We start from the raw sequence: 22406 nt of genomic DNA, 5'->3' as shown, positions 1-22406 counted from the left end.
CTTCTGTGATGGTAGGTCGGTAGCATATACTGTAAAAAATAGATCGGAAGGTCGGTGGTTGTAGACCGCATAAGTGAATGATCGATAAATGAAACGCCTGCATTAAACACTACGCCAAGAACCAGTCACTTCCCAGGGATATCGGTGAGCATTTGAGAAAGACCTTAGTTTGTCATCTAACGTCCATGATCAGTCATACTGATAGCGTTATTTTTCAAGCTGGACTTAAGTTAATAACATTCACACCGCATATTTAAATGTGTAGTTAACATTAGGTAGGCTGTGAAGTTTATTTACACATATATTTAATTAATTGGTATTACTAGTGGTGTTGAGTGCCTGATTAGATGCTTTGTAATGTTGTAAAATTGTCTGACTAACTTTATTGTAACTTTCCTTTTTGCAGGTAAGATATGGGTGATGGCTGAATGTACTGGAGGTGGCGGCAAGGTGGTCTCCATGATCTACATTAGTCTGCAAGCAAGGGAATGCCTACGTGAAGTGGTTTGGCTGGAGTGGTCTGAGGTGGCATGTCCTCCCCCTTTCTCCAAGTCCCCTGACATCCATCTCCTTGACATCACCCACCGTCACTGGATCAACCTGAAGCCCCTTATACATGGGACATGGCACAGCACCACTACGTTCTGAAAACACATGACTTTCAATAACTTGCGTGGCACCAAGAAAGGTCTGCCGCTGCTCTGAACCTTCTGTTAATGTGACATCATTCATACTTGAGGCTGTACACATCCCTTTGTTTCTATTTTCTTTATTGATGTCACCCAAACTTCAACTTTCTGTATGCCCCTGAACTCCATTTAACCAGTGGTGTAGTCTAGTTAGTTAGTTGTAGTGGTGGGTATACTGTGAGCAACCCCAAATGTTATTAAATACGTATCCTTGCCTATTTTAAATGGGTATACTGAGATGATGATGCTTTTTAAATGGGTTTACTTTGTAGTCCTGTGTATCACGTAGACTATACCATACCACGGTCATTTAACTGCCTTGGTATTTAAGTCAGAGGCCATTGCTTAGTATTTAACTGTAGCCTACACAAAGATGTAGACGTTACAAGAATATTAATATCAGAGTAATTATTGGTTGATACTAAATCAATATTGAATGTTTTTTTTTTATTTCTTTTGTGTGATACAGTATATCATTCAGAATGCTGTAACATGACTGGTCTTCAAATCAGCCAAAGAGGACACATCGTAACTCCTCTCCTAGTTACTCTCCATTGGCTCCCTACAGTAGCCAGAATTAAATTTAAATCTCTCACTTTGGCCTATAGGACACTGACTGGATCTGCTTCTTGTTATTTTAATTCAATGATCAAGATATGCATCCCCAACCGCCCACTGCAATCTTCTGATGAGCGTCTGTTGTGTCGACCAGTCTTAAACGCTAGGTCAAATTCAAGACTCTTTTCCTCAGTGGTTCCATGTTGGTGGAATGAGTTGCCCAGTGCTCTTCGTTCTTGTGATAGTTTTTGGTCTTTTAAGCACTTCTTATACATTATGGTTTGTATGCAGTAGTACTGTTTTATTTTCATTATAGGCTGTTGATTAATTTGACATTGTTTATTATTGATATTCTCCTTAATGTAGTTTGTTATTATATTTGTTATATTGTTATTATATTATTGATTGAATGGGCATTATTATTTATTATTGCTTTCCCTCCTCATTTTCATTGTTTATTTCATTAGGCTATTGATTGATCCCTGTTTTAAGTATTATATTGTTTTGTATTTGTTAAGGGTAACCATAACCATCATCATAATGTGGTATTTTCTTATGCACTTGAAACAAAGAATAAAAGTGTTTCTTTAAACGTAGTACCACTTTAAACACATCACACACTGAACAGCAAAGTAGCTTCCTGATTATGTGTGAAATGTTTACAGTATCCTGCAATATTACATTTCTGATTTATAACGGAGCACCCTCTCTGGTGAAAGACTGTGGTAGAGGCATACGATTACAGACATATGGAGAGAGCCTATCAATAAGTTGTCACAGTTTTCAATTTAGACGTATTATTTTGAAATGATGTACGTCTACGGGAGGATTTACACATCACTGGCAAGACCTGATCAAATCATATGAATGCAAAATGCTTCTCCGGCAGTGCAATCGCAGGTAACAATGATACCTTAACGCATTTGCAGATACCGCTGTTCTGAACATACTAAGCAAATTGGCCATTTGTAACTTTGAATCCCTCCTCACGTTAAGCTATGGTCAAATAATGTGTTCACTAAAACACAAGTAACTAACGCTCGCATCACTCTTAACAGACGGCACACTGTCCAGTTCTATATAATACAGTCTATGGGCAGGCCTATTGGGTGTCTGGATATCAAAATAATCCTAATATCTATTAACCCGAGAAGTTTCAGCCCATTTATTCAAAGCATAGAGCATTTCTGGCACATTTCCTGCTTGGCCAGATGATGGCGCTATGCTAGGCCTGTGAATAACGCATGTGAATGTCATCACAATAATATCCAATATTTTATAAAGTTTCAGATTAATCAGTTACAGCATTGTCCATTGTCCAGTTGGCCAGGTCGTGGCGCTATGCCAGGCAGGCCCATTGGGTCTCTGGATATCATCATAATCATAATATCTATTATCCTGAGAAGTTTCAGACCATTCATTCAATGCACTGTGACTTTATAACACATATCCTGTTTATGTGGTGAGATATTAAAACCATAATATATTACAACATATCAAAAATCCCTTCACAATTTTAACATCTGCAACATCTTGGCATAATGTTTGCCAAATTTCACATGAATCTGACAAACCGTCTAGGAGCAGTGTGTTAAAATTGATCATGTGACATCAGTGTAATAGTCATTCTTTCTGTTGCCAGTTGGTGGCGCTATGCCAAACATGCATTATGGGCATGTGAATATAAATCATTAACACGGTATTCAATGACCTGTGAAATTTTAAACATTTCAAGCCATGCATGGTGAACTGTGTCACATTTATTGTTTATGTGGAACAGTATTAAAATTAATAATTTCGCCATTTCGTCAAATTACAACATATCAAAAAAACGCTTCACAATTTAGAATCAGAAACATCTTGGCGTCATGTATACCAACTTTGACATGAATCGGATCAACCGTCTAGGAGAAGTATGTTAAAATGGATCATGTCCACAACGCACAAAATCTCAATTACCTCACTTCCTGTGGGCGTGGCTTATAGCATGTTAATACAAAAGTTGCATAGTTGGGGAGTTACATACACCCCCAAATTTGGTGTGTGTATCTAAAACTATATGCCAAACAAAAGTCACAGTGACATAAGGGGCGCTATGGAGTTTCTGGGCAACGCCCGGTGCCAAGCTTTTGTCCCTGTCTATGCACTGTACCACTTGATGTCTGTGCCAAATTTCATGCGTTTTCACCCATGGGAAGCACCTTTTTTGGGATCACAATTCAGCACATATTTCATCACATATTAGTCTGCACAAAATCCCAAATACCTCACTTCCTGTTGGGCGTGGCTAATGCATTGTAAATACGAAAGTCGATCATCTTGGGGAGATACAGACACCTACCAAATTTAGTGTGTAGCTGAAAGTATATGCCCACCACGGGATCAGTCACCTAAGGGGGCGTAAGGGGGCGCTAGAGAGTCCCTGGGCCATGCCCGGGGCCAAGCTTTTGTACCTAGCTGCTTTGTGTGACACCTGATGTGTGTGTCAAATTTCAAGACTTTTCGATTAAGTTAACCACCTCAAAATATATTCCAACCACGAGATCAGTCACCTAAGGGGGCGCTAGCGAGTCCCTGGGCCACGCCCGGGGTCAAGCTCTTGTACCTAACTGCGATGCGTGACACCTGACGTGTGTGCCAAATTTCAAAAGTTTTCGACCATGTTAACCACCTCAAAAACAGGAAAGCAAAAAAGTGGAATAACAATAATAGTGAAAAATAATAATAATCCTTACAAAAACAATAGGGCCTTGCGCCCTTCGGTGCTTGGGCCCTAATAATAATAATAATAATAATCCTTACAAAAACAATAGGGCCTTGCGTCCTTCGGTGCTCGGGCCCTAATAATACTTACAAAAACAATAGGGCCTTGCGCCCTTCGGTGCTCGGGCCCTAATTATCATTATACATAAGCAGAGCGGAGCTCAGCCTAACTAGAGCAAATTGCCGTCTTGTGCTGGCGTGTCTGCACTTTACCACACTAGTTGGGGAAACAAATAAACAAACCCTTTGGTGGGAAATGTTGAAAATGAAAATGTTGACTATTTCATGAAAAATATATGTTCATTTTGAATTTGATGCCAGCATTGGACCCACAATGGCCGCCTGCACTACTCCACTTGCACACTTGCACACTTGTACACTTTACAACTTGGTGTTGTTGTCCTGAAAACACAACACTTCTGCTGCTCTTACATAACTTGCACCACTATGCCACTTTCTTCTTACTTAGGTCAAACAGAACTACCCAAGCCTTTTATTGGCCTGACTAGTATTTTATTGACTGTCTATGCACAATTTCAACCAAATTTTGCTGCTCTTATTTTTTCATTATTATATGTGCCCTCTTATTTACTTATTTACTTACTTTTTTGTTTACTTGAATGTTATGTTTGTCTGTGGACTTAAATTGGTAAAATATGTCTTGTCTTCACCGTGGGATAGTGAGAAACGTAATTTCGATCTCTTTGTATGTCTGGAACATGTGAAGAAATTGACAATAAAGCTGACTTTGACTTTGACAACAAGTTTCAAAAAAAGTTTTTCAAGAGTAATATTATCTGTTATCGTATCAGTATCGGCCACAACAAACCAATAAATATCGGTTAGCTCTTTCTGCCCTTAAATTCTATATTGGTACATCTCTAATTTTAAAAACCGAAAATATATCCAATGCCTTCATGTGGACTTAAGGCAACTAACTCATATTGCTTAAAAAGTTCTTACTTCTCCTTTTTGCCATCATCTCTGCAGGGCCTTGTTCAAAGATGGAGTGTGACTGGATAACCTCTGGTCGCCCACGCCCTCTGCCACGCCCATCTCTTTGACGTCCTCTATCAAAGTCTTTCTTGTCCCGTCTATGTCCTCCATCAGTCTTCTGTCTGTCAAAGACAACTGATAAATCGATGTTCACCATTCAAGTCAGAACTAATATGAACAGGATATAAAGTGTGAGGTAAGGGTAATGGTAGGTTTCCACACAATGAAACACCTTGCAAATTTCGCTCTTCTAAATTTTGCCTTTGGGGCGTGGACAAAGAAATAGCAAGCCGTTTGGCTGTAGTGGCGTACTTAAAGGAGAATTCCGGTGTGATATTGACCTAAAGTGTGTTGAAACATGATACCGAGTGTGAACGTATGTCTCATAGCTCACCTCGGCTTGTCCCCTGCACTCAGAAATCTGGCGCTAGTTAGCCAATGCTACCAACACAGTGTTTTAGTTTGTGGTACCTCGGCATCGGCCTAGCCATGCAAATAAATCACTGTTTTACACCATTTACGAGGCTCAAAGTAGCTCCATACTTCATTGGTAGACTTCCAAGGGCCTTGACATTTAAAACAAGACATGGAGACCTTTGAAAAAGCACTGGTAGTTTATTTACAAGACGATTTATACAGACAGTACCTTAAGGAATTTTACCGTTCGACGCCATCTTGAATTTAGTCACACTAAGTCGAGCGACGAGTATGAACGAACAGGTATGATAAGGGATCAGATTCCAAAAATAATTCAGTGGAAATGCATGGATTCAGTTGCTTCCAGTAGCAGCAACTGGAATCCATGCATTTTCACGGAATTATTTTTGGAATCTGATCCCTTATCATATTATCATATTTGGTAAAAAGGAGGAAAGACTTAGGGTTGCCAGGTGATACAACATGCAGCAGCTAGGATTCTGACAAAAACTAAAAGAACTGACCACATTACTCTAATTCTTAAGTCCCTGCACTGGCTTCCAGTAAGTCACAGAATTGACTTTAAAGCACTATTGTTTATAAATCAGTAAATGGAGCAGGACCTAAATACCTATCAGACATGCTTCAGCAGTACACACCTTGTCATCCTCTCAGGTCCCAGGTGAAAAACATGTTAGTAAAACCTACTGTTAGAACTAAACATGGTGAAGCAGCTTTGCGGTTCAGCTCTGGAACCAACTAAAGGCCCCAACTGTAGCCAGTTTTAAATCTACATGTAGACTAAAGCTGATTTACAAATTCTGAATCTGCCTTGAAAATCATTCTACCTTGTCTTTTATTACTTTTTGACTACTTTTTTGCTTATTATTTACTCTGATTTTACCTGGTGCGTTTTATGTTTTCTTTTTATTATGATCTTTACCTTAATCCCGTTCGATTTTTGAGACATAAGCGTTCATTGAATCGATTGTAAAATCAATTTTCTATGTCTAGATGTTTCCATTTTCGTAATGCCTACTGCACTTTCGGACTTCTTTATTTTCTTTTTCTGCTTGTTTGTGGGTTTTGTTACATCTATCTTTTTTATTTGTTTAATTTGTTTAAAATGAAGTGTACATATTTGGTTAAAATGGATTCCCCATTTTAATTTTCGAAACTTGTGTTGGTTGGTCCAATCAATTGGGCAATCGATTTTCGAAGGTAAAGTGACAGCCCTATTACCTTTTGAACTATTCTTTGACTATATTGCCCTTCTCTGCCTTTATTTGTCATTACTGTTTGCTTAGCAAATTGAATGACCTCTGTGTATAAAATGCGCTATATAAATAGACTTGACTTGAATTAAAGACCCACAGTGGCAAAAAGGTTTTTCTTGTTTTTGGTATGTTAATGTTTGTAGAAAATTAGTCTCGAAAATCTCAGGCTTTCCAGGATGTGTGGGAACCCTGAACTTTGTGCTGATTATCATATATTTTCTGAACATCATACAATGGCAAAACATTCACTTACTCTTCCTTGACTTTCCGTCCAATGATGTTAGGTGTGAAGGTTTTCTGTGGAGTTTCAAAACAATGTTTCTGAGTTATTCACCTCAGTAAGATGTAGATGCAGGTAATAATAAAAACAATTCAATTCAATCAATTATTAAAAGTAATGAAATGACTTTGTACTGACTTAGGCAGTGTTTTTTTGTGATCAGAACAGCAGCTTAGAACGATTAAAAAAAAAAGGCAAGGATAAGATAAGATGCTTTATTGTCATTGCACACAGAATACAATGAAATTTCATTTGGCAGCCATTCCTATACCAGCTATGATCAGCCAGACGGCAGACTCAGTGGCTGAGGGCAGTGTGGCGGGCAGGTGGCTGAGGGCAATGGAGATAGCGTCTGTGGATCTGTTGGACCTGTAGGCGAACTGATGTTGGTCAAGGCTGGGCGGGATATGGGTGAAAAGAGAGTGACCTGGGTGAGTGGGATCACTCTGTATTTGTGTGGCCCGTTGGAGGAGATGGCTCGAGTAGATCTCATCCAGGCTTGGGAGTGGGGAGCCAACGATCCACTGAGCTGTCTTGGTGACTCTATTCAGTCGTCTCCTCTCTGCTGCAGTGCAGCTGGCGTACCACATCGTGCATCCAAAAGTGAGGACACTCTCTATTGTGCAGTGGTAGAAGTTCCTCAGCAAAGGTGGAGGGAGTTTGCTTCTCCTCAGCGTTCTCAGGAAGAAGAGACGCTGCTGGGCTTTTTTGATGATGTGGGTGGTGTTCACAGTCCAGCTCAGGTCCTTCGAGATGTACAATCTGCAATAAGTTTGTTGATCAGTCGGCTGGGACTGATGGAGTTGAATGCCGAGCTGAAGTCAACAAACAGCATCCTGATGTGTTAGGGCTTTCCAGGTGGCTGAGGGCAGTGTGGAGGGCGATGGAGTTGGCGTCGTCTGTGGATCTTTTGGACCTGTAGGCGAACTGATGTTGGTCAAGGCTGGGCGGGATATGGGTCTTAATATGCTGTAACACTAGTCGCTCCATGCATTTTATGAACACTGGCGTCAGGGCCACAGGCCGGTAGTCATTCAACCCTGTGATGGCAGAGGTCACAGGAATTATGGTGGCAGTTTTCAGGCAGGCGGGGACTGTGGCTTGCTGCAGTGAGCGGTTGAACGTGTTAGTAAATAATGCAGCAAGCTGATAAGCGCATGATTTCAGCACCCTCCCTGGTATTCCATCTGGTCCTGGTGCTTTGCTGATGTCGATGCCACGCAGGACCCGCAATACTTGATGTTGTTGGATCGTGGGGGGCTGGTCATGCTCTGATGGTGTCAGCAGTATGTCCTCTGCCTGTCTGCTGTTGTCTTCCTCAAAGCGTGAGAAAAAGGTGTTGAGCTGGTCCAGTAGAGAGGAGCTGGTCCAGTAGAGAGGAGCCAGCAGAAGAGGTGGTCTTGTGGCGTTGCTTGAAGTCTGTGATGTTCTGGATGCCTCGCCACATGGAGCGAGGGTTGTTATCTCTGAAGTTGGCATATAAGCAATATTCCCTGAGGTACAACACAGATTGTATGGGACTTCATGCGCTCTCGTATCTGGCTGAAGACACCTCTATTCACGGCAAAAAGGCAAATGACACGTGATGACGTATGGAGGCTCCATCCAGCCTACATAAACCATGTCACCACAGTCTACTCTTCAGTTCAATCCAGCGCTCTTCACCGAGCAACTGCTGCTGAGTCTGGCAAACCAGTGTTGTATCTCATACCTCCCTCCATTCCACAGCCGGATTGTGGCCACACTTACACCTTTACTTAATATAGTTATATTCATATATAGATATAGTTTTTTTTATATTACCTTGCCTACTCTCTTATATGTCCATATTTATTTTATGCTGGTTTCTAGACTTTATTCTAGCACTGTTGGACTTACTCATTTGCACCATCACCATGACACTCACTCTCACAGAGCACCTTACCTTACTATGCACAGAGAATCACAGGCTCAGTCCCTGCCTCAGTCATTGCAAGCATCTCATGCTTAATCACCCACTATGTGGTTACTGTTTTAGGCTTCATTTAGATTCAGTGTTATTAGTATAATTTGTATGGGGCATTTAAACACGCCACACACAGCAAGACTGAATTACAGACACTCTGCCCTTGAGGAAACGATGGAAGAAGCCACCAAAGGGGCCACGACGTCCAAACGGTAGAAGCTTACAAACTTGTGGGGTGACACCACCACGCCACAGAGCATAACTGTTCCGCTGGCATTCCTTAAAACAAAGGACATGAGGCTGCCATCCCCTTAATGGAATAAGCACGCAATCCCTCGGGCAAAGGTAGGCCCTTGCAACTGTAAGCTAGTGTAATACCCTCCACAAGACAGTGGAGTGCTTAGACTGCACCCTGCCACAAACTGGTTTAGCGAAGCATACAAAGAGATGGTCACACTACCGGAACTAGAGTGCACGATACATATGTACGCAGTGCCCCCACAGGACACAGAGCCTGTAACCTTCAAAGCAAGCAATTCAATGGCTATAAACTGGTATGAAATGGGTAAATCTTAGGTACATAAGCAGTGTTAGGATATAACCTGACCCTTGTATCACCGGGTGTACAGATAAAGCATGAATATCAGACACACGCTTTGCTGAAGCTAAAGAATAAGAACTTTATGTCCACTGAGTCCAGAGGTTTGAACCGAGGACCACACAATGCCTCCAGGACCGAGGGCTCAGAAGGCCTAGTGAAGGGTTTCAAGCGGTGCAACCCTCTAATAAAGCAAATAGCCTGCGGGGTCACACTAGGGGTGTAAAAAAAAAAAAAAAAAAAAATCGATTCACATTCGTGATAGCGATTCAAGCTCTGCCAATTCATAGAATGATTTGATTCATAGAATTTTAAAAAAAAAAACATCATTTTTTTTCAGTTTTGTAATGATTTCACCGTCGATTTCACACTCTTGATGCCTGGGCACTTGTCATAATCAAAAGAATGAGTGCAGCAATGGTAGCCTACGTTTCGCCAACGTTCAGAGGTCCTTTGCTATGTGTAGGAGAACAGACCGCCGTCAATGGCAACAGGTTTTTGGTTTCCGATTCACGTCTTTAATACTCAGCAAGTAGCCCGCTCACTAATGGATTTCATTGAAAGTGAAAGCAGAGGAGTTGATCAGCTGCATTCTAAAGAATGTTTGATTCTAGTTTAGTGTTGTGTGTGGCGAAATAGGCCTATTTGTTTCTCAGCAGAAGCCATGAAACGGTAAAGGTCAACAATTCTGTTTAAAAAGACATCATTTATGAAGTTTTCAATTATTTTTTTCTCTCGTTGTAGCTTTGCACCAGGTTCACCCTGTCGGGATTTTCGATAATGATAACAATCTCATGATGCTGATATTGAATTTAAATTTCTGCCATGTGTAGGCTACTGTGCTTGAAGTTAGCTGTGCCAGACTACTGGTTTTCATATAGTTTTAACCACAAAGCCTGTCTACCTCAGGCCTACTATAGTTTAGTTAAAGCCCCCTTGTGTAATGTTTTCATTTGTTTGTTCCAAATCAACATTTCCCATTCATAAATGTGGCCCCATTCCTGTTTAATTACCACCACCACCAATTCGAAGCATACCTATTGGCTTAGAAATCTTCATTTACATACTCATAGCTGAGGTCGACTTTTTATGTACGTGCGCCATTTTAAAATAACGGTGGCCAGCAGCAAGGGAATATGTGATATGTGACATATGTGAAATACAGCTCTGTCTTCGGCGTCTGTATGCATAGAAAAAGCACTTTGGTAACATTAGCTTGACATGAGCTGACATGGAGTAAGGGTGTTCCATATTGAACTATGATAAGTGCTGAAAAGGACAGTAAAGTTATGGTCTTGAAATTGCGTAATCACTGACTGCACGCACCTTTTAACTACAATAGCTTAATTGAGCCACAAAATAGGCAAAATATTGTTTGTTATTTTATCATTTTACTTTTTGATTTGATCATCTGAAAGATGACAGCTGGTCTAAATTGCAGGCATGGCCTTAATCGCTACACTTTTTGCAATATCTTTATTTGACAGTTAATTTCAAGGAAAATTGATGTGCATGCAATTACCGTTGCTTACTATTGAACTGGAATGAAACACACACACTATACCTTTGTTTGGACCACTGAACTTAGCATATCAAAGTTACAAACTCTGAATTTATCGCCTGACATCAGACGTGTAACAGTTACCTACCTTTTTCACGCCTCCCAGCGTAAGGTCCCGAGAACGCATGGACGGCAGACGACCAGGGGAGAGAGAAGCAGGCAGCCTTCGCCCCATTGGAACACTTTTTCCTGCCCCATCTAAGCTTACAGTCGGCGTCTTGGAGTCTCTAGCATTAGGTGCAGCCATCCTTTTCCGCAGTTGTGCCTAGGGACAGGCTGTGACAATGCCTATTAGTCAACATGTGTATTATACATTTACATTGTAACTTATTCGTGCTTTACCCAACATCAAACAACGTCTCCATGGACAGAAACGTTTGCCTAAATGTTCAAACAACGTTCATAGCTTCCATAGCCTGGACTGTGCCTGACCTTTCCATGAAACATAAGAGAACCAATTAGCTGTAACAGCTAATTCACTAACGTTAAACTATAAACATCACATCGTTATCAGTGATGTGATTGGAAATCAGGCTTAACGTTAATGCTCTACGGTAAGTAAGTTACAATAAGTTCACTAGCTAACTTAGCTGGTGGGCGAAATGAACTCAAATACAAATCACACCGGATAATCTACCAAATATTAGGACATTACATTTCATTCATCAACATTTACGTTACCAGTATTAAGATGCTGAAGTCCTACAGGAAAACCGACTTCCACTGTCCAGCATATGTCCACGTGGTAGACGAAAAAAAGGATTGACAGACCGTGATGTACACAAGTGCAGTTGGCTGGCTGGCTACCAGTGGTGTTTGGCTTGGTTGCTGCGTGAGTGGAGCCAGCAACAATAACGATTTCAATATGGCCGCAATTCAGATAGTTTTCAAAATAAAAGTCATGACAGCCAGTCTGAGAACTCAGGTCAATTTTAACACGGAGCGAAGTTGATCATATTCACAGAATACTGTCGGTCAGAAAAAACGTGAAAAAAATCAGTGCTGACGCAAGTTAGCCAGTGGCTAGCAGCCAAAGTGTCTATGCTATGAGGGCATGTAGTAAATGCCTTTGTGCCTCCTTTAGGTAAATTGCATTAGAGGATTTTTGCACTGATACAGTTAATTAAATATGTAAGTTGAGTCAACTGAAATGTACAAGTTTGCAACAATAAATTACAAAAAAAATAAGTGTTTTTTCCTAGGTCACCATATCTTTCTGATTTTTTGAGTTTTATTTACTTATAAACCTCAGGCTCATTTCTGACTTCACTAGACTATTGCATTTATTTATGTTGTAAGACGTGAAGAAATGAATGACACCGGCAATAGCCTACGCCCAATTTTATCATTCACTAAATGGACACAGAGACCTCCACTCTCCAAGTTTTTCTTTCGCTATTGTTGCAAAAAAAAAAAAAAAAATAGCCAGGCTACTATAGTTACTTTGAAATTCCCTTTGAGTCGGATCTGCTCCTAGCCTGACTAAAATAGTCTAAAATAACTTTGTGAAACTGGCCCCATATACTCTTCCAACAACCAAGCAACTATGCTTCCATAGAGTGTGGTAGATACCGTCGTTTTGTATGCGTTCGCTTAGCATTATTGCATGTTCCAGTTTGTAAGAAAAAATCGTGTGAATCGTGCGAAAATATGCGAATGAATGGGGTTTCGGGAATGATAAAAAACTGATGCCCCTCAATAGTTAATTAAATAGTCGTGAGTCCCCACGTTCATATCCATTTAATAAAATCAGCGTGTATGTTGTCTCCATGAGGACTTTAGATCTGCCACACTGTATATCACTAAAATATGAGTGTTGCTATGCCTCTGCTACCAGCGAAACAAATTAAACTACAAACTGTCTCCCGCGTTGTGCGTCACAAGGCAAGCAGTAGCTTGTTAGCTTTACTAAGCAAGGATAATAACTTTTTTCACAACAACAATCACACTGTTAAATAAAATGAACATGTCTATTACAGAAGGGTTTGGCAGCCACAATCAGTTGGATAGTATAAATCGAGATGAAAAGTCGAGGGGAGTGAGTGAAGAATCATCTGTAACTATGGATACCTCTCAACTGTGCACACCAGGCAAGCAGCGCGCTGTAGTCCACTTCATTTTTGCTGTAGCATTTTGGTAGCAACATCTTTATTTTTACGAAACAAAACTACAGCTTGTGGCAAAATACCGAATAGTAAATACATTTTAACTTATCAAACTGAACGCCAATGTTTTCGACGGCCATTTTTTTTTTACAGAGATTTTTTTTATGAACCAGGAAGCTTTAAAATGCTAACGCGAAAAACCACAACCTTCCGGGTGACTACCACACTCTATTATCTGTTTTAACTATACATGATATTTTACGTACCATTTTTTGCATTTTTCATGCAATGGTAATTCCTTGGAATTGCTTTTCTAGTTGCACATGCTTAAACTAGTCTTTTGTGAAGGGGAAACAAAGGTGTAAGTGCTCTCCTTCTATCTCATAGGCTGTATAAAAAGAATACATAGAATGAATGCATGAATGCATGGAATAATATATTTTATTTATTCATGACACTCAAGGTTGCAAACAAATACAAATAATAAAACGTAACAGAGTATTGTTGTACAATGATTTCACAATACCTGATGTGATAGGGAAGTGAATTACAGAGTTTGTATAGTCATTATAACATTGCTAAAACAACAAATCTAATGGTTATATAACACTTTTGCTCAATACTGCATGTTCTCCTCTTTAAGGGGTTGAATAATTTTCCTTTAAGTAGTTAGTTCATGATTTGCAACACCAAAATCCTAACAAATATTTCTACAAGTTGTCACACATATGCATGGTCAACTGCTGAACTGTGTAGCTATATAAAATAAACTGCACATATTTATAATCATTACATCACAATATTGATTGTCAGTTTATACTTTTAAGTTCAGTTTATATGCATTTCATCTGTGATTTACATCTTGATATATACTAAAGGAACATTTAGGAATAGGAATTAGAATCTATATGTCTATATCACCACTTCATAGCAAACGCATGGGCACCTTGAATGTCATGATGAAGCTAGGTTATGACGCAGAGTACAATGGCACATTTCTGTCAGTTTGTGTTCCCAGGACTGACACCCTGATATAAGCAAAACTGTAGATAAATTCCATTGGCTATTAATTTATTCATTCATTAATAAATAATAAATTGCGATGCACTACATCATCCTGTACCATCTACTAACACCATTGGAGTTAGGAAGAGACTACATGTTGTACTATGTATGTGTATGTGACAAATAAAATTTGATTTGATTATCTGGTCATAGTCTTACCAGTTTAGCCATTCATTTAGAATGTTTCAGTTCTGCTGCTTTCTTCATTTCCTTTCAAGTGGGATGTTACCTGTATTAAATGTGATAACATCTCATTATTATACACAATATCACATGTTCCTGATCCACGTGACCTGTCAAAATGAGTCGGTGACCCAAAATTAAAAACTGAGATATTATTGGAAAGAAGACACAATACGCTTTAACAGAAAACCCAACAGCTAAAGCTACCATGCAGCTACAGTAGTACACTCCTGGGGCATGATTTTTAAAAAACTTGTTTTTTCTTTTTTTACTGTACTGACAGTAATCTCAAGAAACAGAAATCTAATGTTAAAAATTAGATTAGATAATGTTTAAAATGATATACTAGTCATTCCCACCTGATGACCTCACTGTCTCGGGCTCACATCCTTGTATACTCATTGTAGAGGCCTCGCCCCAAGAATGTACGGCATGAAGGTGCACAAAACGTCCAAAAGAGAAACATTTCTAACCTGGAGATAGCCCAAGAGACATTGCAAGTCCACTTGAACTTTTTGACAGCTAGAAAAGTGTCATTCAGAAAGCCGGGAAACTATAGTGATTTAAGTGTGACCGCATCATACTACAAATACATACATTACAAAAACCATACACCTGCCATTCGCCCCTTGAAAAAAAATATGTATTACTGTTGCACTTTCTAAAGCTAAAGTAATTCTCTCCACATATGGATAGGCGATTTTAGGCTATTTCTAGGAGTGCTCAAGCACCCCTAAATTTCATCTCAGCACCCCTGAAAAATTAAGCAATTGTGTGCACAGATCGACCCCAGGCTCTCTGACTTGCAATGAGTTTAGTTTCACATTTGAACCATTTTATCATGGCATTCAATTTCAAAGAAATGCTACTTAAGCGCGACAAATATCTTAGCTCTAAACACCATAAACATAAACAAAAGCATCTTCTATTCTATTTCCTCTAAATGCACCTTGCTGCCTTTGAAACAAAGGAGCTAGTTCCTAGCAGTGTTGAAATAATATTTTTGCTCACCTGGTGGAGCTACAAAGTACTCATCAATTACACGTCTAGAAAGCTGGAGCAGCTCCTCTGCACGTTTTCCCTCAGTAATAATGTCATTCCGCAGGTGCATAGATCTGTTGAGAAACCACACATACTTACTATTATTACATAGGTAACGAAGCTAGCAAGCTTATGCTTTTTACCACTTGATAGACTAAATGATACCGTAAATCTATTCACTTCCGTTCTGCTTACAGTATATAGTCAGGTGTGTATGTCTGTTCTGCTTACATAGTCAGGTGTGTGTGTATATAAATAAAATAGAGTCTGCTTGTCCTCACTATCCGCAATGTATCCAAAATAGTTCCAGATTTCATTTCGACCATTTGTTTTATCCAAGGACTAACTGAACTTGTAGCCATGTCTGATGTCTCATTCACTCACTCACTCTGCCTGCTCGCTACACCTATTAGTCTATGCGTGCAAGAGGAGCATGACAGACTGAGAGCAGTGAGTGCGCTCCACACAGAAAAAAATTCTCCCATCAACCGAACGCTATTTTAATAAAGTATGGATTCAAAAAACTTGCGAAGGGGGAGCTGTGATACAAGCGGCAGCACCATACCACATTTGAGTCTCGGTGCCCGCGCGGACCCAGGTTAGATTTCGACCTGTGGTCGTTTCCCGATCCCTTCCCGGGAGGGCATAATGATACCTTAGTATCATAATAATGATACCTTAGTATCGGTATACTGTGCAACATTAAGACAATATCAGAGGACCGTGGATTCTAAGCTTACTTGTCATGTAATACAGAGTCCAATGGTTCCACAGCCACTGAATTCACAATGTGAAGCTGATCAGCAAAATGTATGGCTTTCTCCAAACAATCTATGCCCTCCTGATTACCGAAGTCCACCAGAGCAAGTCTCTCCAATTTGTCCACTACTTCACCACGTACTTCCATTGCCTAAAGGAAAAATAATAAAAGGAAAAAACATTTTTTTTTCATTAATATCAAAACTTGTTGTTACATGAGGTGTATTTTTTAATTATACATAGATAAATATCACCTCATATCATATCCTCATAGCCATCATATACGAGCATTCAAGGTTAAACTGCTGGTGAAAGCATTGGCATCCTGGGCTCAGTGCCAATGACATCAACATCTCGGACACCTTTCTTTCTAGGTTCCTGCTTGTGGTGCTGTAACATGAACTTTTCCCATGCATACGGCATTAAGGTAGCCGAAATATGTAGATGATTCTGTGTGGTTTGAACATCATGCATAGATAACACTTGGCATACTTTGTGTTTTCGCATACTACATTATTAACAATCGACAAGACTTTTCAATTGTTGGCCTAGCTTACATCACCTTGGCTATGGTATCATCTTTTTCCTGCTTATGACACTAAAGTGTCAGAATCAGGACCAGTCTGTTCAGTCAATAACTTCTCCTAACAAGGCTCAGCCTCCAATAAAAATGTCTGCTATCATGTTGAATAATACTGAAAACATCAAAAATATGACATAGCACAAAATAATGTACCGTAAAAACAAGATTAACATCCCAGGCTTTTATTTGCTTCAATCTCCAAACCTACCCTGCTTGTATTTGAGACATGCCTCTATATGGGCCAGGGCTTTAATTCATTTTCCACAAATCCCTTGCTCAGCAAAGATGGAAAATACTATCAAATTGATTATTTAAAACAGTCTGAATATTTGCCTACTTTACAAATGTCAAATTGATGGGACCTGCTAATGCGAAGGTCTCTTCAACTGGCATCGAGGTCAGAGCAAAAAGAAAGTGGCGTGTACATGAGGCAGTTAAACGAGCTGCAGCACAACATGCTGGTGGGCACAGGGATGACCCGTCGGGATGGGCTAAGGAGCAGCATGTCATTTTGCGTCAGTAAAGCCAATAAGGTCAGTCACATGCACATACAGCAGGAGGTGCAAGCCGAAGAGGAGGAAGCTCGCTACTGCAGACTCGCCCACTTGCCAACTCTGCCAACAGAGGGGAACGCTGAAGCTTATTCTCAGCAGCTGCCCGAAGAGTTTGAGAACGGTCATGGAAACGGTATGTCACACTTCGGTACTCTATTGAGCGTTTGCTTGCAACCAAAGATCTGCCTCCAATACCTCTGCATTCAGCATCTTTGTTGAGGATCATGTAGAACAATAGCAACCCCATCCCACAAAAAGTGATTAGTTGTTTGCATGTCATCCATGTGCCTTTCATTATGAACCCTGACAAAAGAAATGTGCGTCGTGTGCATGAAACTGAACTCCACTACAATGCTACATAGGTTTGTGCAATATTATCTCATTATAAAAGTAGCAAAAATTAGTCACCGAGGAGGGCTGAGTCTTCATAACTGGCTGCCATTTAGGTGCCCATGGTACCTGAAAAGATAAAAAGATGTAACTGTATTTTTCGCTTTTCTGTTAATATTCTGTTAAATATAAATAATATACTGTAATACCTTGAGTGACAAATTACTGTTGCTGGTTTATTTTAACACGTAAAGGAAAACTCTGGCCATTTTTTACATAGACTCTCTGTTTCTCAAAGTCACCGAGTACTGTCTGTGTGGGAAAAAAACCCCAAAAATAATTGGTGCTACCTAGCTCGAGTTGATGCAGTCAACAAGCTAGAGCAGCCAGGCAGCGACAGTGCTAAACTCTGGAGGTATGATTTTAAAGAAGACCCCAGAGTGTATGGATCAAGAAACAGAGATCTACGTGAAAAATGGCTGGAGTTCTCCATTAAGCTTAGCAGCAAATACATGAGGGTCTCCACAGGGATGGATTACTGCACGGGCCTACCAGGCCCAGGCCCAGGGGCCCAAGGGGTCAGGGCAGCCTATACTGTTGCTAAAGAAAGGTTGCCCCAAAATTCAATCCCATGAGCTGAATGGAGCAACAGTCGGCCCTGCTCACCGATCCAATCACTTGTGCGCCAACATTGTCGAGCACATTGCAGAACAGATGAAAAAGAAAATAATTTCTAATGTGAAAGCACTTTATTAGCGTTACACTTGATGAAAGCACAATTCATGGCCGTGCTTACATGATGTGAGATGCGATGTTACTGGGAATGGACATTTTGCTTTTTGACATTGTTGAGTTGGACCAGGGTACATTGTTTCTTTGGAACAATTTATTAAGCAGTGTTTCCCTTACAATGTAGTCGCTCCTGGAATTCAAGCACCGCTGCAAAAAAGTTGCCTAATTAAAACAAAAAGCAGTTTCAACACTGTTAAAGCTGTGCTTAAGGATTTTCCTGTGTTGGCACATCACTTTCTAACAGCTGAAGTGAAGATGGGTCACATTCTGGTGTAGAGAGAGCCAAGTACACTGGTTTTCTAGAGCATCTTACATCCACCGGGATTGTTGAGGATTTACATGTAGCGACAATGAAAGACATGTTGCATGAGCTGCAAGGACTCTCCCTGAAATTACAGAGACGGGACAGATGTAAGCCTTTTTGTAAGGCCGAAGGGGGAAATTAAAGTCACAACAGGCATAACCAGGGGACAGCTCACAGGGGTTGCTCTCACCGAATCGCAGCCCAAAATAAATAAGACCCAGTTTTACCAGGTAATCATTGACAATCTCACCAAGAGTCTCCCCGACAGTGACCATGTTGAAGCCAACACTTTTGGCCGAAAGAGAGAACAGAACTAGTTCTCTTTGGAGAATGTAAGGTTGCGACATTTGCTATAGCCTACTTCTCACAGTCCCCCACTGAAGCAGTCAGTGAGTTCAGAGACTGGAAATTAAAGACATGTACATATTAAAATATTAAAAAATAAGTAGGAAAATAAGGATGAAAAGAACTAGAACTTTCTCAATTGTGGTGCTGAACCCTAATCCTAACCTCTAACCCTAATCCTAACTCTAACCCTAACCCGTTATGACAAAAACTGAATGTCACTTAATAACAGCGTTATGTCATGAACGTTTATGACTTGTTTATGACACGTTCATGACAGTGTCATGCCACTCTTATGTCGATACTGTCAAGTAAAGTGTAACTGCAATGTCTCCATGATATGATAAACTGATTAAACCTAGCACTACAAACCATCCTCAGGAAGGAAGAAGCAGAAAAACTAACATAGAAGTAGAGCATTTCAAGAGAGAAAGAGCAGTATGACAACAGTACAGTACTTGTTTGCTCATAAGTGATATAATCAAACAACACTCTGATACCCATGCAGAAAATGATAATGACCATATGACGGCCCCCCCACGAGGTCTCCAACAAATCCGGCCCACCCCTGCTCTAGAATCTTTGGTGTTGAGCGAGGATGCCCAGACAAGGCTGTCAAGAGACTATGTTAAGGCTACTTATCCTACTTATTTCTTAACTCTGCCTTTGTGAAATACCCCTCTGGTTAGAAGGCTACACATAAACAAATACTCCTGCGCACGCACGTACTAGTTAGATCGGTAATTACCAAAACATACATTTTCATCAAGTGGAGGTTGTTACGCTTGTGGGCAATAATATTTATTAGGCGTTTTGGGTCATACTGTAGCCTATGAAATACGTACGTTACTGACTAGCCTAAAGGAAGAAAAACACACGTTACGTGAAGCTATCTTACCTTTTTATTGTGAACATATTTCACATGACTGAAATAAGGAGAAAACAACGTTAAGTTGGAACACTGCACCAATTTGCCTGATCCAGAAGTCACCAACGCATTGCGTTGATAATTGATAAACCTCAAATGAAACGGAATACGTCGCAAGCCTGGCTTAATAGTTTCTAAAAACATTGTCGTCAACACGTTAGAGGTTCTCAGGTTGAGCCACTGAGTAGGCTACTTGCCAGGAAGGAAATGGTAATCCACAATTGCGTGAAGCTGCGTAGGCCTATAGCCGCGATTCGACAATCATTCAAAATAAAGGTCGGAATGTATTCATTAGATTTTAATTTAAACCGTTAATATGTTACAAAAGTAAAAAATAAATAATAAATGACCATGGAAATTAACTAAAAATGACACCTAACCTACTTGTATATCGTCATTATACTGATGGAAATGTGTGGCTGTGAAAACAAGTTGTGCATTAAAGAGGGGTGAAATAGATAGGGTCTTCCCTATCTGAAAAACGGTCCTTATGTTACCAGGGCCCTAGCCTGGAAAATCCAGACCCCGATAATAAGATTAAGGGTCTGGCAAAGAACAATGTAATGGCCCAACTCGAGGGGCAGCAACAAGCATGCAGGATAACACTAGACCATGTTTACACTGAATTATTTTGGACTTCGACGCAATCGGATAACACTACGACCAATGTGTGCTGTCATCCAACGTTGCAGCGCTGTCTTCATCAGTTTAGCTGGTTTCCCGGAATGTTGGGGTAAAAGTAACGTGCATCATTGCTCTTTGCCAGAGTTTCTAGCAGAGACAATTCCATTGTGCTCTCGCGAGAACTCTGGATTTCCAGGGTACCAGGGCCCTGTGTTCCCCAGTTAAAGAGTCCTAGCCTATGTCCATGGTGTCCTATATTCCCAGAGCCAGAACCAGATCTGCATTCAAAACCAACGCAGATATTTGAAATGAAACAGACTTTACCGACTTTAGCATACACTACAAAATGTTGATTCTAAAAATGTTTGTCTCCAAATTAGGCTACCATTAGCTTCCTCTGGTCTGGCTGGCCTTATCTGATGGTGCCTCTGGCCAAAATGAAAACGGGCACGTGCAAGAGCATATTATTTACTAAGAGCATATTATTTACTGCACCTCATTCTTTTGACCTCAGACACAAACAAGGACACTTACAGAATGAAACAACAAAAAACAAGACATCTGACAAGAAGGTAACCATCAAGAAATCCCTCTCTAAGATCCCTCTCCTTTTTCTATACACATTTGTCTTTAAACATGGATGACTCACCCGTTTGCAAACTGTTGTCACTTGCTAAGTGACTACATTGAGGAGAGGCAGAAAGTGATTGGGTCTCTGTGAGGTCACTCAGTAGCCTGGATATTCCAGACCCTGGTAATCTAGAAAGATTAAGGGTCTGGCCACGAATAATGTAATGGCCCAATTTGAGGGGCGGCACCAGGCGTACATTTCAAAATCTCACTGCACGCAATTGGATTAGACTATATGACCAATGTTTACTGACTGATTCCGGACACAATTGGATTGAAACACTACTACTGTCATCCGCCTATATCAGATACACAGATGTGATTGGCTCCCCGCGATACAAGTGGCAAAAGTAAGTCTCGCAGAGACAATTCAAATTGTGCTCTTGCGAGAACTCTGGATTTTCCAGGGTAGTCACTCAGAGGTCAAGATAACAAAACTAAACTGCTAAACTGAACTTTATTAAGAAATAAAGAACAGAAAAATAGTAAGCACAAGAGAAAAAGTGAGAAATGTGGCTGGCATCAGTGGCCACATGCATGTCCCCCATCGTGTGGGCCCGGCCGCAAGCCTCCGAGGGGGCCCGCATACCGCGTGCGCACAATGGGTGCTCAGTCTTTTGCATCACGCAACAGTGGTGCCAGCAATACCAAAAATTCTGTGCCATCAGAAAAGCCTTATGAATGCCCCTGTTTGTTTATGCAGTTGAAAGGGTCTTAAGCACATGGTTTATAAAGCACATGGGTTTGTGTTTTTTGTGTTCATGTGACTGCTGGTTTTCATACCAAATCCATGATGATTGGTGATGATTCTTCACCAACAGTTTGCATACAGAGACACATTTATATGCCAATTAAAGCTGCAGTTGGCAAGATTTTTTTGATCATATTCACTGAAACCAACACTATGCTCTGACAGAACAACATAAATCAGTCGGTTTTAGAAAAAAAAAAAAGCACTTCTACCTCCACCTAGAGCCTGTTATTTGTTTTGCAAAAATCCACAGCTCCGGGTTCTTCTGGTCCAATCAGAGCAGGGCTGTGTGAGATCTGACTGGTGCGCACTGACGAGCACAAACTCG

The 22406-nt window shown here is 40.4% G+C and overlaps 2 protein-coding genes across 5 annotated transcripts in view; both read right to left on the bottom strand.

Moving 5' to 3' along the window:
- polr3d (polymerase (RNA) III (DNA directed) polypeptide D) overlaps positions 1 to 11928 on the bottom strand; it is a 32987-nt gene extending 21059 nt beyond the window's left edge. Inside the window, exons 1-4 of one of the 2 annotated variants that reach the window (XM_048244618.1) lie at positions 11766 to 11928; positions 11173 to 11360; positions 6954 to 6997; positions 4974 to 5128 (exon numbers count right to left, since the gene is read on the bottom strand). In XM_048244618.1, coding sequence (XP_048100575.1) covers positions 4974 to 5128; positions 6954 to 6997; positions 11173 to 11331 — 358 coding nt within the window. In that variant the 5' untranslated portion in view covers positions 11332 to 11360; positions 11766 to 11928. The remainder of the gene's footprint in view (positions 1 to 4973; positions 5129 to 6953; positions 6998 to 11172; positions 11361 to 11765) is intronic. The other variant, XM_048244617.1, reaches the window with a different exon arrangement.
- A 1684-nt stretch (positions 11929 to 13612) lies between these two features.
- gatc (glutamyl-tRNA amidotransferase subunit C) lies at positions 13613 to 20276 on the bottom strand. Of its 3 annotated transcripts, none has more exons than XM_048244633.1 (6): positions 20044 to 20276; positions 17783 to 17833; positions 16219 to 16388; positions 15449 to 15552; positions 14414 to 14483; positions 13613 to 14232 (listed from the first exon to the last, which is right to left on the bottom strand). In XM_048244633.1, the coding sequence occupies exons 1-5, from the start codon at positions 20215 to 20217 to the stop codon at positions 14458 to 14460; spliced, it is 525 nt and encodes a 174-aa protein (XP_048100590.1). In that variant the 5' UTR covers positions 20218 to 20276; the 3' UTR covers positions 13613 to 14232; positions 14414 to 14457. The 3 variants fall into 3 exon arrangements, with proteins under 3 accessions (XP_048100590.1, XP_048100589.1, XP_048100588.1); XM_048244632.1 differs by having other exon boundaries at positions 13613 to 14217; XM_048244631.1 differs by having other exon boundaries at positions 13613 to 14483.
- Between the last annotated feature and the right edge of the window lie 2130 nt (positions 20277 to 22406).

Source organism: Alosa alosa, chromosome 5, assembly GCF_017589495.1.
Source record: "Alosa alosa isolate M-15738 ecotype Scorff River chromosome 5, AALO_Geno_1.1, whole genome shotgun sequence".
Taxonomy (NCBI): domain Eukaryota; kingdom Metazoa; phylum Chordata; class Actinopteri; order Clupeiformes; family Clupeidae; genus Alosa; species Alosa alosa.
This window is presented reverse-complemented; position numbering and strand designations above follow the sequence as displayed.

Coding starts and splice junctions, on each gene's coding strand:
- gatc (XM_048244631.1), bottom strand. CDS start 20,217: ATGTTTTTAGAAACTATTAAGCCAGGCTTGCGACGTATTCCGTTTCAT. Junction 17,834..20,043: donor AATATGTTCACAATAAAAAG/GTAAGATAGCTT, acceptor TTATCTTTTCAG/GTACCATGGGCACCTAAATG. Junction 14,484..15,448: donor GTACTTTGTAGCTCCACCAG/GTGAGCAAAAAT, acceptor CATTTAATACAG/GTAACATCCCACTTGAAAGG.